General features: G+C 45.4%; 1 protein-coding gene across 1 annotated transcript; it reads left to right on the top strand.

Moving 5' to 3' along the window:
• The first annotated feature begins 1,123 nt into the window (after positions 1 to 1,123).
• Positions 1,124 to 12,225, top strand: LOC104913356 (adenylate cyclase type 9). The gene is made up of 4 exons (XM_010719366.3): positions 1,124 to 1,305; positions 4,290 to 4,438; positions 6,451 to 6,492; positions 10,068 to 12,225. The coding sequence occupies exons 1-4, from the start codon at positions 1,147 to 1,149 to the stop codon at positions 11,254 to 11,256; spliced, it is 1,539 nt and encodes a 512-aa protein (XP_010717668.1). The 5' UTR covers positions 1,124 to 1,146; the 3' UTR covers positions 11,257 to 12,225.
• The last annotated feature ends 27 nt before the right edge of the window (positions 12,226 to 12,252 follow it).

Here is a 12,252-nt window from a genome sequence, read left to right as displayed (position 1 = left end):
AAAAAAATTAATGCAAAAGGTAAATGGTACCACTGGGATTGTGGAGTTGTCCTGCAGCTTGTGCTGGCTTCTCCAAGCATGCAGTGCCTAAATAAAGCAGTGTCCTCACGCTGGGATTAAGCACTCAGGTTTGCTGGTGGGCAGGGATTTATCGTGGTGCAGGGCCTCGCACCCAGCTCCCTGTGAGCCATGGGCTGCTGCAGGACCGCTGTGTTTGTGGGATGTGAACTTGGATGGCATTTCCAGCAGCACTCGGTGCCAGCCTGGCCTGGAGGCACAGTGAGCTCAGCTACGAGAGGCTGCAGGGCAGCGTGTGGCACCTGAGAAAATGCAGAAATTACTCTGCAAGGCTCTGGATTTATTTTGCTTCCTATAAGGTTTTCTCTTTCGATGCATTTTGGAAATTCTCTTTTGTGATGTAGCAGAGCTGCGGGTTTTGGCTTCGAGGGAACTGCGTGCGGTAGAACTAAGAGATGTGTGAGCGCCCCCTGGTGGGGTGCTGCAGCATCCTCCTTCCATAACCCACGTTTCTCCTTTTCTGCCAATTTAGGTCTGTTTCCCAGATTTCAACGTATCAAATGGGAGAAGAGCTCTTTGAGCTCCAGGATGATGCTGGAGGTCACACAGCCACGCGCTGCTGGAGCTGATGGGGCACTGGGACACCGTTCTTAGCCATAGGGTTTGGGTGGCCCTCTGTGCAGCCCAGCATTGGACTCCGTGGTCCCTGTGGGTCCCTTCCAACTGGAGATGCTCTGTGTTTCCAAAAAAATTACTCGTGTCCACAATGCAGCGCCCTGAATGCAGCTAGCTGCACTGCATCGCGTGTTTGTCTCCATAAAAAGGATTAAAACCTGGAACAGCACTTGCAGGTTTTGGAGAGTGGTGGATATTTCTGGGCTAAAAGAAGTGTGTTTTCATGATGATTTGTTAATGCAGATAAGTAATAGTTTTAAGTGCAGTATCTTGGTGTATTATGCAGGCATCCACCTTTGTTTGTCTGTTCCAATGATACCAAACAGTCTGGTGCTGCAGAAGCCTCTCTGTGGAGCTGCCCTCAGGAAGAATTCACAGCTCTGTTACTACAGGTGAATCAGCCCCTTGAAGTGATTGAAATTAACCCAAGCTCTTGGTTCTGTCTGTTCCAGGATGGTGTTCTTCCTGGAGGAGGTGATGGCCTGCACAAAGCGGCTCCTGGAGCTGATCTCCGGCTGGCTGCCGCGGCATTTCCTCGGTGCCATCCTGGTGTCTCTCCCAGCTCTTGCAGTTTTCTCACACTTCACCTCTGACTTTGAAACAAACATACATGTAAGTTGCAGAACCATTTCATAACCTGATGGTTTGGATGTAATGAAGCTCGTTGGCTTGCTTGCCTTCCTCCTTCTCCTCTTGCTTCGTGTCTGTTTCATACAGATCTATTGGAGGGACGGGGCTTCTGCGTATGATGAAATGCATCTTTTATTGTGTACGTTCAGTCCATTGCTTGAAAACTCTCAAACAAAAGAAGAGAGGAATATCTAAACATTCCTGTATGCATGCATGCTTTTTTTCTCCTTACTGCAAACACTTCTGCAGTGTTTGTGCTTATCCTAATGCTGGCGGAGTGTCTTATTCTGCTTTTTGATTTGGAATTTGTAGTCTGAGCCATTTGTGAGCCTAAAATGCTCGCCTGTGTATTAGTGAATCTGACAGTAAGACCAGACTTAGCATGGGGCTTTGTTATCTGCAGAGATAAGTGGTGAAACTGAAAGGAGATGGCTCTTGGGGTGCATAAAGAATCACTGTGAGGGGCTGCAGGAAGGGTTAAAGGAATTCAGGAATACCTTCCCAGAAGGAGCTGAAAGAGAGTGGATTATTTGGCCCAACCAGAGATGGGATCACAGGGACTGGGTGTCTCCTTTGATTAAAAACCAGTCGTAAGTGGGGGTTGAGGAGATAAATACTGAGGAGGAGGAGGAGAACAGTGTAATTGAAAGGCTGAGAATAGTTTAAAATCAACTCTTATAAACTTTGTGAATAAAATGGATGAGAAACTGAGATGAAACTTAGTTTCTCTGAGGTAGCACAGGGTGAGCCTTCAGGGAACTCACCCACAGCTCCGTGACCATTGCAGTGCCCTGGTGCAGGCGCTGACCAGACCCTCCTTCCCATCACACATCACAGATGCTGTCTGTTCCATGGGAACGTGTGGAGCAGATGTTTTGATGCACACATACATTCTGTGGCATTCACAGAGGACTGAGCTTGCAGATCTGTGACATCTCCTGTTTAAAATCATTCTGTAGTTGTTACCTCTCTTTACTTAAGCAAAGCGAATTATTTTAAAGCTATGTGACTTTTCAAGGTTTTGAACCAGCAAACTAATGGTGGGAATGTTTTCCTTACACTGACAAGACGTGACAGCCTTCAAATCCCTGATTTCTCTGTGCACTGATTTTGTATCATCCCATTCATCACCGTCTGCGACCATCTCTCCAAACAAGTAAAAGCAACGTTGGGAGAACCACATTATTAGTGGCTCTGGGCAGCCTGGTCTGGTGGTTGGCGACCCTGCACATAGCAGAGGGGTTGAAACTAGATGATCTTTGAGGTCCTTTTCAACCCAGGCCATTCTGTGATTAGTGCATTCTCAGTACCTCATCCTACACGGTGCTGAGTCTAAAGGCTTCAGGCAGCAGCAGTGAGGTGGTGCTGTTCATTGCCAAGCTGGGAATGAGCATTGCTTTCTTTCCTCTTGCAGGCCCTCCAGAGTCGTGGGGCTGTTGGCTCCCTCTCCCAGAGATGTCCCCACTCATCTTGTGCTCACTGATGTTCCATCCATCATGGAGCTCTAGGAAACGGAATCAATCTATAGAGGGTCAGGTAAGTGTCATCTTTTACTATGACATGGTTTTGCTAAAGTTTTTTTTGTACTCATAGCATTTTATATTTCCCTGGCTATAAAATAATCAAAATAAAAATTAACAAAAACAGCAATGAAAAAAAAAAAAACTTTCCAAAGCCATGCATACATAGTAAAACACAGCACTTACTGACCCTCTATAGGCTGGCTTCATGCTGGGGCATCACTTGGAGTGAGAACCAGTGCTCTGCCACTTTAGGAGACCTGAAATGGGGGAAAAAAGTAAGTTTAAGTTTTTTTTTTTTATGGACGGTTCTGAAATTCGTTTTCTTCAATCTTTGAGTCATTAAATTAAAGAACAAAACCCACCTGATGGTTCTGGTTTAAAAATGGTAAATTCTGTAAGGTTTTTTCCCAAATGCTGTGTCTGCGTCCAAATCGCACGCTTGTTTGTTTCGTGACAGTCTTCCTAATGTACATCTTCTGCATTTCAGCTGTAGAGGAAATGTAAAGTGGGAGAGAAGGATCATTTGGTACCATAAAGTGCAGTAGGGCAGCAGAGCAGAGCTCCACCATGCAGCTGGGAGTCTCTGGGTTAGCTTGAATGGTCTTTGGTGTTCTTGATAAAATCACATCAGCTTGAGAGCTTTGACCAGTGCAGCACTGATCTCAGGGGAGCTCATACTTTTGGAGAATAGCTCTGTTCTGCCTTTTATTTGTCCAGGAAAGATGAAAGGATTCTCAGGGCATTTGGAGCAGATAACCCGACACTGTCCTTCCAAATGGGCACAGGTGGTATCGCTGAGCACCAGCTCTCACCTCTCTCAAGTAATCAAATCAGCCCTTTCTGCTGGGCAGCAGGACGATCTTGGAGTGATCTTGGAGGATAACACCCTCTAAGAGGTGCTGTAAAGGTAGGCAGCTAGGCAACGATTCTCAGGATGAATGCGCTCCACTTTTCCAATGCAGTGGAATTTTGGTGTCCAGCTTAAAATATGGGATCTTAAAATGGGATCTAACCCCAGTAGTCAGCGAGGAGGTTCATGTGACTGTTTACCCTTTTTTTCTTTCTTTCTTCTGTGTTTTTGTTGTTGTTTTTTTTTTTTTTTTTGCTTTGAATAAGAAGAGGCGCTGAGTGTTTTGCAAAGGTAAGCTGGAGGTATTGAATAGCATTGGAACAGCGGTGTAGTGTGGTAATGCAAAACTCCATCTAGGGAAAACTGTGACAAAGTGTATGTGCTGAAAGCGTGCTTGCTCACTGAAGGGAAGACCTCTGTCATCAAGTGCTGCCTCCTGTTACAGACACAGCGTTACAGACACAACTCAGTGTGCATATCACACAAGGAAACGAGCTCTCCCGTATCTCACAGTCCCTCACACTGGTGCTTATGTGCAGAAGGGCTGCAGTCAGCAAGACGAAGCTAACTCGCGCTCTCTCTCTTTGTTGCAGTACACCATGTTTATGTGTTGTGCCATTCTGATCACCATTGTGCAGTACTGCAACTTCTGCCAGCTTAGCTCCTGGATGAGATCTCTGTTGGCAACCGTAGTAGGAGCAGTGCTGCTCATTCTGCTCTACGTCTCCTTGTGTCCAGACAGGTGAGCATCACACCCAGCGCTCACGGGATGAGGAATTTGTGTTTCTCTGCCAGAGATGAGGGTCCTGTGCATGCCGTATTAGTATCTGCCACGAGTGTCTCTAGTATCTCAAAAGCAATAAGTTGATCTGGGGAGAGATCTGCATTTTTTTGGAGGTGCTTTTCACTGTGGAAGGCAGGCACTCAGATTTGATGGAGCTGTGCTGTCCTGCTTCCTTTCTTGCTTTCCTATCTTTCCAGGGAGTGCTGCAAAACATAAACTGAAGGGATAAAGTAAATACAGTTTCTGTGAAGTAACCTGAAGGCTTTCCAGTTTGCCCTCTGATAAACAGCTTTCTCTATAGGAGAATGTGTTTGCATTGTTCTCCTTCTATTTTCTCACCAAGATAGTCAAGGGACTCCTTCCAGCCATCTGTCTGCTCCTGTTGTCAGAGTTTTTATAACCAACCTGCACTTCTTGATGGCTTGATAAATATCACAGCTTTGGGCACACTTCCCATGGAGTGGACTTTGCAAGGACTTCTTATGCTGGACCTTTAGTTCCTGTCAAAAGCCATTCCTTTACCATTCTTCAGAGGGTAAAAAGCCATCCATGTGGTGAAAAGTTAAAAAAAATATATATGTATAGATGCATGTTTTGTATATTTATCTTCCAGTCCCCTCTGAGTAATGTTTGGTGGACTCTTTTAACCTTGATGTAATTTATATTAAAAGGGCAGAATTAAAGTCACCCCTTAACAGCTGCTCAGAGTGTAAGTAACTCAGAGGTGGCTGCAAGAGGAAGAGCACGTCCCTGCATAGAGAAAAAACAACTCCAAACTGGTGCCTGTTGAGAAATGGTTTCCAGCTCGTACTAAAGAAAATCCCTTTTTTGTCTCAGCACAGCACTTGGGCAGAGAGGACAGGACAGGCTTTTATAGCTTCTGTGGTGGGAAGTAGCATTCAGTTTCTGTTCAGAACAAATTACAGGTGCAATTGGTAGATCAGCTGTGCAGAGGGAGGGACACAAAGCTGGAGGTAACATGGGGGCTTTATTAAGGGACTGGGAAAAGCTGTTCCCGAGCAGAGAGGAGGAGACTCTGCAGCATATCAGTTCCTAGCATCACCTTTGCTGGCTGTCGAAGATGTAGTTATGAATGTTTAAGAAACATTATTTATACCCTTTATATTTATATATTTATATTATTTATTTATATTATATATATTTTTATTTATACATTTCCATTATTAAGAAACCTTCCTGAAGATGATGTATTTTTGGTTCAGGTTTGTATAGCAATGTCTGCTAACGGGCAGAGTTCAGAACTCATGCAATGTGTTGTTTTTGCATGTTAAAAAATACTCTGAGTGATAGGCATAGCTGTTCTGCTCACCTGAGAAACAGCCCCGTTTAGAACTGCTCCTGGACACCAACAGTAGGGTTGAATTCGTGTCTCCCTGGAACTTGATAATAATGACTTTTTTGTTCCTTTCTTACCAATACTCTGGGTAGTATCTTTTGTCACAGCAGTAATGCACATGCATCACAGGCCAATCCCTTCTGTACTTTTTCCAAAAGCAACTAGTTCTTAGTGCTATAATACTCAATTGCCTTATTAAAAAAAAATTGCAATTTTTGAATTATTGTCATTCACAGCATTTTCAAAGAGGCTCCCTGTTTGTGTTCTTGCCTTTTCACAAAGCTTTGTATTTTGCTGATGAGAAAGCACGGAGGCATGGCTGGTTTGTAGAGTTCTGATATTGCTTTTCCAAGGTAAGTTTGGATTCTCTAACAATGACTTGTTCCAGGCATCACCATCAGGTACTCCTTAGAGATGTGTGTATCTCTCCATCTGACCATGGTTGCTTCTTCCAAGCAGAAGCTGCAGAGAAGTCACGTTCCCACTTTGCCTGGAGTTGATCCCTTGTGCTCCTACTGGCTGCACCAGAGTTCAAAATGCAGCCAGGAATTCTGGCAGGATGCTTTGTTTGTTGCTTGTGCTTCCTTCTGATATCAGTGCTTTTTTATTTCAGCTCTGTGGAAACCTTGCATCTAGACTTGGCACAGAACCTTAGGTAAGCTTGAATAAAATGACCATCTTTATGTTTAGAGAAACATTTCCAAACGTTGTATGCAGCAAAACTTTGCATCGCAGCAGTGGGAATCCATCAAATCAGTTCTGCAGGTTGTGTCTAAACTCCTTGTGTTCATGATTTCCTTTCTAGAAGGCTTGGCCAGATTCACTGGGGAGCTGACGCTGCAGTCACTGCGTTGTGTCATGTACTCTGTTCTTATTAAACCCAGTTCACAGGAGATAGAACTGGAGAGGAGCACATGTTTGTGAGGGAATTCCAGCTCACTAAAGAATGGTTGGAAAGGCAAAGCCAAAAGAACAGGGATTGCTTGACTTTGTAGACCAAAGCAGTGAAAGAGCTTGCAGGAAGAGCAGTGTATGAAGTAAAGTGATGGGGTGAGAGCAGTGCCTGAGGATTAACCTGAGTTTGGATCTTTAGTGGTTCTTCATTAGTTTGTGAAGTTTTGTGTTGCTCAGAATGGCACCACTTTTCTCTGCTTCGGTTGTTAGAAGTAGGAGTTAATTCTGTTGTTTCTACCGTTGCTTTGCAACAGAATTGGACTTGCCTGGTGTCTGTAGTGTGCGTTGTTACACACTGCAGCTCTGGAGCTCTGCACGAACCCCTTCTCCAGGTGGTGTACCAAGGAAAGGTTGAAACCCTCTTGTCCTAACAAACATTCGTGCTGCGCATTTCTCATTGAAATGGATAAATAGAAGAGGTTCTGTGCTCACCCAAGCCAGCACAAAAGCTTTTCCTTTGCTCTGAGAGGCCCAGACAAACTTTATTTGCATGCCTTTGATGAAGCCATTCTCTCCTCTTGATCAAGAATAGAGATAATTATTAATACAGCATGGGAAGGAAGATACTAGGAATGGTAATGAAGGCTTAGCATAGAGCTCATCTCTGGACTGTCTGTGCTGTCCTCAATAAATCCAAACGTGGGATTTGTCCCCTTTTCCAGACAGACCAGTTCTTCAGCCCAGAAGAGGTTCTGCTACGCTTTGTCTTCTGAGCAGGAATATTTCTTGTTCTCGTTCATTTCTTCTTTCAGAGCAGGTCGAGTGCATTGTTGCAGGGGGCAGTGGGCTGCTCAGGGTGGAAGCGTTTCATTGCTCGATGTTAGGGGTCTTATGGGATGCCTCCTTGTGATGTCCTGCCTTGAAAGCAGCTGTTTGATTTCCCTTTTTCTCACCATTCCACCACAACGGCCTGTTTTAAGACCAGCAGGCATGCATCCACTTTAAATATAGTAAGAAATCCAAATCCAAACATAGGTTGCTGGCTCAGAAGCAAAACGGCTTTCCAGAAATCTTTATAAGTAGAAAGCCATTATCTTTATGATCTGCGATCAAGCCAAAGGAGATTCTATCTCCGGAGCTCTCACTTGTTCTGTATTGAGCCCAGGCTGGATGGAGGTGCCAAGTTAATAGTTCAGTGTCTGTGCCAGGAAGTGCTCTAAAGTTTGACTTAAAGGAACATCATCAGCTCAAGATTTCAGTTTGAATGACTTTCAAAATGATTTTTCTGCCGCAACGCTTTGTAAAATTGGAGCTTGAAGAGGATTTGGCTTTGTGTGATCCTTTTCTGCTCTAGGCGTGGTGTTCTGTTCTTCTTTGCATTCCCCAGGGCAGCGCTGGGCAGAGGGTCATCTTTGAGTGCGTGAGATGAGCTGCACTGTTTGCTGCAATGTCCAAGCAGTGTGATTTTCAGATGGATGTGGTTGTTTCCTCTGTCAGCTTAGCAGTGAGGCTTTTTGTTCCCATGCACGTGGAGGTGAAAAAAAACGCCTGCTCTGGAAACGATCCCGCACCTTCCTTTCTGAGACACTAACCCATTACCTTCTTAATGAAATCAGGTCAGCTTACGAGTGAGTCACTCTCATTTCACATGCAGATCTGTGGGCTGTGTGGGAGCAAGGTCAGGTTGGTGCTTGAGATGGCTGGGAGCTGGTGGGTGCCAGCACTGCGGAGCTGTGAATGGAGCAGCTTTTCCTCCTCAAGGCAGCCCTGGCATTCCACACAGGCTGCTTTTTGTAATGGGGAGCGTGTGACGCCTTCCTAATTTATTTAAGAGGAGTTAAAGTACTTCGAGGGCATTTTGTACAATAAACACTAAATAAAAAGCCTCTAATGACTTAAATAAATCCCGGTGGCCGGGATGTTTGATGTTAGAGCAGATTATCTGAATCAAACTCATGTACTCTCAGAGGAGTAACTCAGCATTGCTCAGATCTTTCCCTGCATGACACAGAAGATAATCAGCCCTTCTGAGCACAACCTGTGTTGTGCTCCTTGGCCCAGCTCTGCTCCCCACCTCCTCCAGCCTTCCTTATTCACAGAACTGTACTCACCTGCTCTCCCTTGTTCTGTTTTCTCCTGGGAGATGTGTATTTACGGCTGAAAAAACAAAGGAAAATTCCCAGCGTAACACACGGCCTTATCATGAATCTGGAATTCAGCCTATAGCTTCTCAGCTGTGCATACTTTAAGTACCTCTCCCTCCTATAGGCTCACCAGGATGGTGGTCAATAGAGACATAACAGGATGTTGTCAGGGATGCTGCGTGTTCATCTGTGCTGGTTTTGCTCCATCACACCTCCCTGGCTGTGCTGTCAGTCAGGTGTTTGAGCATCCAGAAAACAAAGTTGGGTCTGGCATGTAGCTCTGCTGGTGGCGTGTTGGCTTTGATTGCAGAAATGGAAGTGTGTCCTTCATGGGCATAAAGAGCTGAACTGAACCCGGAAACGTTTGCGTTACGGAAACCAATTCAAAGTTGTCCTGATCTGTTGCGACTGCTGTGCTTTGAGTTTTGATCTCCTTTGCTAACATACTTTCATCAGAGCAAGAGGCAGATGCTGAGATATGGGTTGTCTTTCTGTTTTTCAAGCAGAATGTGGATGTGATGCTTTCCTTCATCAAACCATTTCTTAACCTGGAAAACCTCAGCATGCATCTCCCCATGTGCAGTCTTATGCTTCAGCAGAAATGTTTTTATAGGAAAAAATGTGGTTAAGTGACTGTGGAAACGCTGTGTCCCGATCTGCGTGGGTTCAGACTTAGTTCCAGGGCCCATAGCTGGTGTCTTTTCAGACTGACATTATAAAGCAGGTGGTTCTGAGCGCTGGAGGTAGTACAAAGAAGTGATGAACTCTGCAAATCTCACGCAGTCAGACATCACGTACCTGCAGACAGACATGCATGTACACCGTGTGGCTAAACACACCACCGTTATTAAGCATTTATACATAGATGTATTTACGTGTCGTTTTAAAATCAGGTATTTATCAATAACAGTAACTGCTGCCTTAGTGCAATGTTTGCAATTTATGCTAATGTAGAGGTGGGGGAGTTTCTGTGTTGCTAAACCTGATGGTTCCCTTTAAGGCACTGCTTGGTGAGTGCAAGAATGAAATTAATTCTTTAGCCATCGTAATAGCAGAGGTAGATTTCAAAGCACCTTTTCTAATTCGGGATGTGCCCTACGTTTCCTCCACGTTTTTCTGGCTTAGGAGCCGCGGTGCCCAGCTCAGTTTTTTCATTGCACCTTTTGTGTTCTCCCCCTTCTCTTGCTTCCAGCTCCAGGAAGAGTCCGTGCAACAGTTCGATGCCAGCCGACGTGAAGAGGCCTGCAGACCTCATAGGTCAGGAAGTGATTTTGGTGGTCTTCCTCCTGCTGCTCCTGGTCTGGTTCCTGAACCGAGAGTTCGAGGTCAGTTACCGCCTGCACTACCACGGGGACGTGGAGGCTGATCTTCATCGCACCAAAATTCAGAGCATGAGGGATCAAGCCGACTGGCTGCTGAGGAACATCATCCCCTACCACGTGGCCGAGCAGCTGAAGGTTTCCCAGAGCTACTCCAAAAACCACGACAGCGGCGGAGTGATCTTTGCCAGTATTGTGAACTTCAGCGAGTTCTACGAAGAGAACTACGAAGGAGGCAAAGAGTGCTACAGAGTCCTGAACGAACTGATTGGGGATTTCGACGAGCTGCTGAGCAAACCACATTACAGCAGCATCGAGAAAATCAAAACCATCGGGGCGACCTACATGGCTGCTTCGGGACTGAACACGTCGCAGTGTCAGGACAACAACCATCCCCACGGGCATCTGCAGACCCTTTTCGAATTTGCCAAAGAAATGATGCGAGTGGTGGATGACTTCAACAACAACATGCTGTGGTTTAATTTTAAACTTCGGATTGGCTTTAACCACGGCCCCCTGACTGCGGGGGTCATCGGCACCACCAAGTTACTGTATGACATTTGGGGTGACACTGTGAACATCGCGAGCAGAATGGACACCACTGGCGTCGAGTGTCGCATACAGGTGAGTGAGGAGAGCTACCGCATCCTGAGCAAGATGGGGTATGACTTTGACTACAGGGGGACGGTCAATGTGAAGGGGAAAGGTCAGATGAAGACCTACCTGTACCCCAAATGCATGGACAACGGGATTGTGCCGCATCACCAGTTGTCCATATCTCCAGACATTCGGGTTCAGGTGGATGGCAGCATTGGGCGATCTCCGACCGACGAGATTGCCAACCTGGTGCCTTCTGTACAGAATTCTGATAAGATAGCCCATGGCACAGATAACTCAGAAACCAAGGACGCTCTTCCTTCCTCCAAGAAGCTCCAGAAAGAGTCGACGAAAGCAGAAGAGAGGTGCAGGTTTGGCAAAGCCGTAGAGAAGACTAACTGTGAGGAAGCAGGAACTGAGGAGGTCAATGAACTGACAAAGCTAAATATCTCTAAGAGTGTATGATGCACTGTCAGAGTTGCATGAAGTGCTCTGTCAATAGAAACACAAAGACATTTGCAATTGGCGGTTTTCTTTTTCAAGAGAGACCTTCTCAACACCTGGGTTGTACGTTTGTTTTCATTTCAGCGCCTGGTGCTGTGTGGATCACAGCTCCTCAGGGCTCGTTTTCATCCATCTCTCTCCTCCATGCCCCAAATCACATCCCCCAGCTCCCCAGCTCCCTGTGCAACCATCTTACAGCTGAGTAGAGGATATTAAGTGCCTTCAGATATACTCCATTGGACTCCCTGTCAAGGTACAGAGGCCCCAAGTGAAATCATAGCTTTGGGTATTTATCTAATTTTAAAGAAAAGCTGTGGTTATATCATTTTTATTGTTGTTTCTCACAAAACACTTTTTTTGGCTGATGCAACTCCTTGGGTTTTTTATATCTATCCGAACAATATTTTACTGTTATCAGACCTTTTGTATGTAAACACACAGACCAACGTGCATGTATCTACCGTGTGAGACTGACATCAAGTGCCAGTAACGTACCACAAGAGAATGTCTTGGCAAGGGGGTGACAAAATTTTCCTTTGGATTGGGCTGGAGGAGGAGTTCTGCAGTGGCTCAACATTTAGGTAGAGTAGGCTGAACAACTGCTGTAGTTTTATTCTCCTTTACGGATGCTTTCTTCAAACTTAATGTGCCATTGTGTGCTTTGGATACACTTCTTTTCCATATAGCCATTGAGTTACTGATCTGTGGGAATGGAATAAGGGGTTGGACTGCACCAGCTCTTGGGACGGGCTTCCAGAAGCAGCCGAGTGCCCAGAAGAGCATTGCTGTTTGGGTCTTACATGTCTAAAAGTGTTTCATGTCACTCCACTCGCCGGCTGAATTGGCGAAGGTAGGTGAAGTCGGTGCCTCTAGGCTGGTCTGATCCGAGAGAGAGAGAAAAGTCAAATAAATGTTTTGGAGATGCCTTTATTTATTTATTTATTTTATTTCTTTTCC

This window comes from Meleagris gallopavo, chromosome 16 (genome assembly GCF_000146605.3).
Source record: "Meleagris gallopavo isolate NT-WF06-2002-E0010 breed Aviagen turkey brand Nicholas breeding stock chromosome 16, Turkey_5.1, whole genome shotgun sequence".
NCBI classification, from domain to species: Eukaryota; Metazoa; Chordata; class Aves; order Galliformes; family Phasianidae; genus Meleagris; species Meleagris gallopavo.
Note: the sequence above shows the minus strand (reverse complement) of the source record. Positions and strands in the feature narration are given on the sequence as shown.

Bases quoted from the DNA above. Each gene is read 5' to 3' on its own strand.
- LOC104913356 (XM_010719366.3), top strand. From the start codon at position 1,147: ATGGTGTTCTTCCTGGAGGAGGTGATGGCCTGCACAAAGCGGCTCCTG. The intron at 4,439-6,450 runs GTGAGCATCACA...TTTTTATTTCAG, and splicing joins GTCTCCTTGTGTCCAGACAG to CTCTGTGGAAACCTTGCATC. The intron at 6,493-10,067 runs GTAAGCTTGAAT...TCTTGCTTCCAG, and splicing joins GACTTGGCACAGAACCTTAG to CTCCAGGAAGAGTCCGTGCA.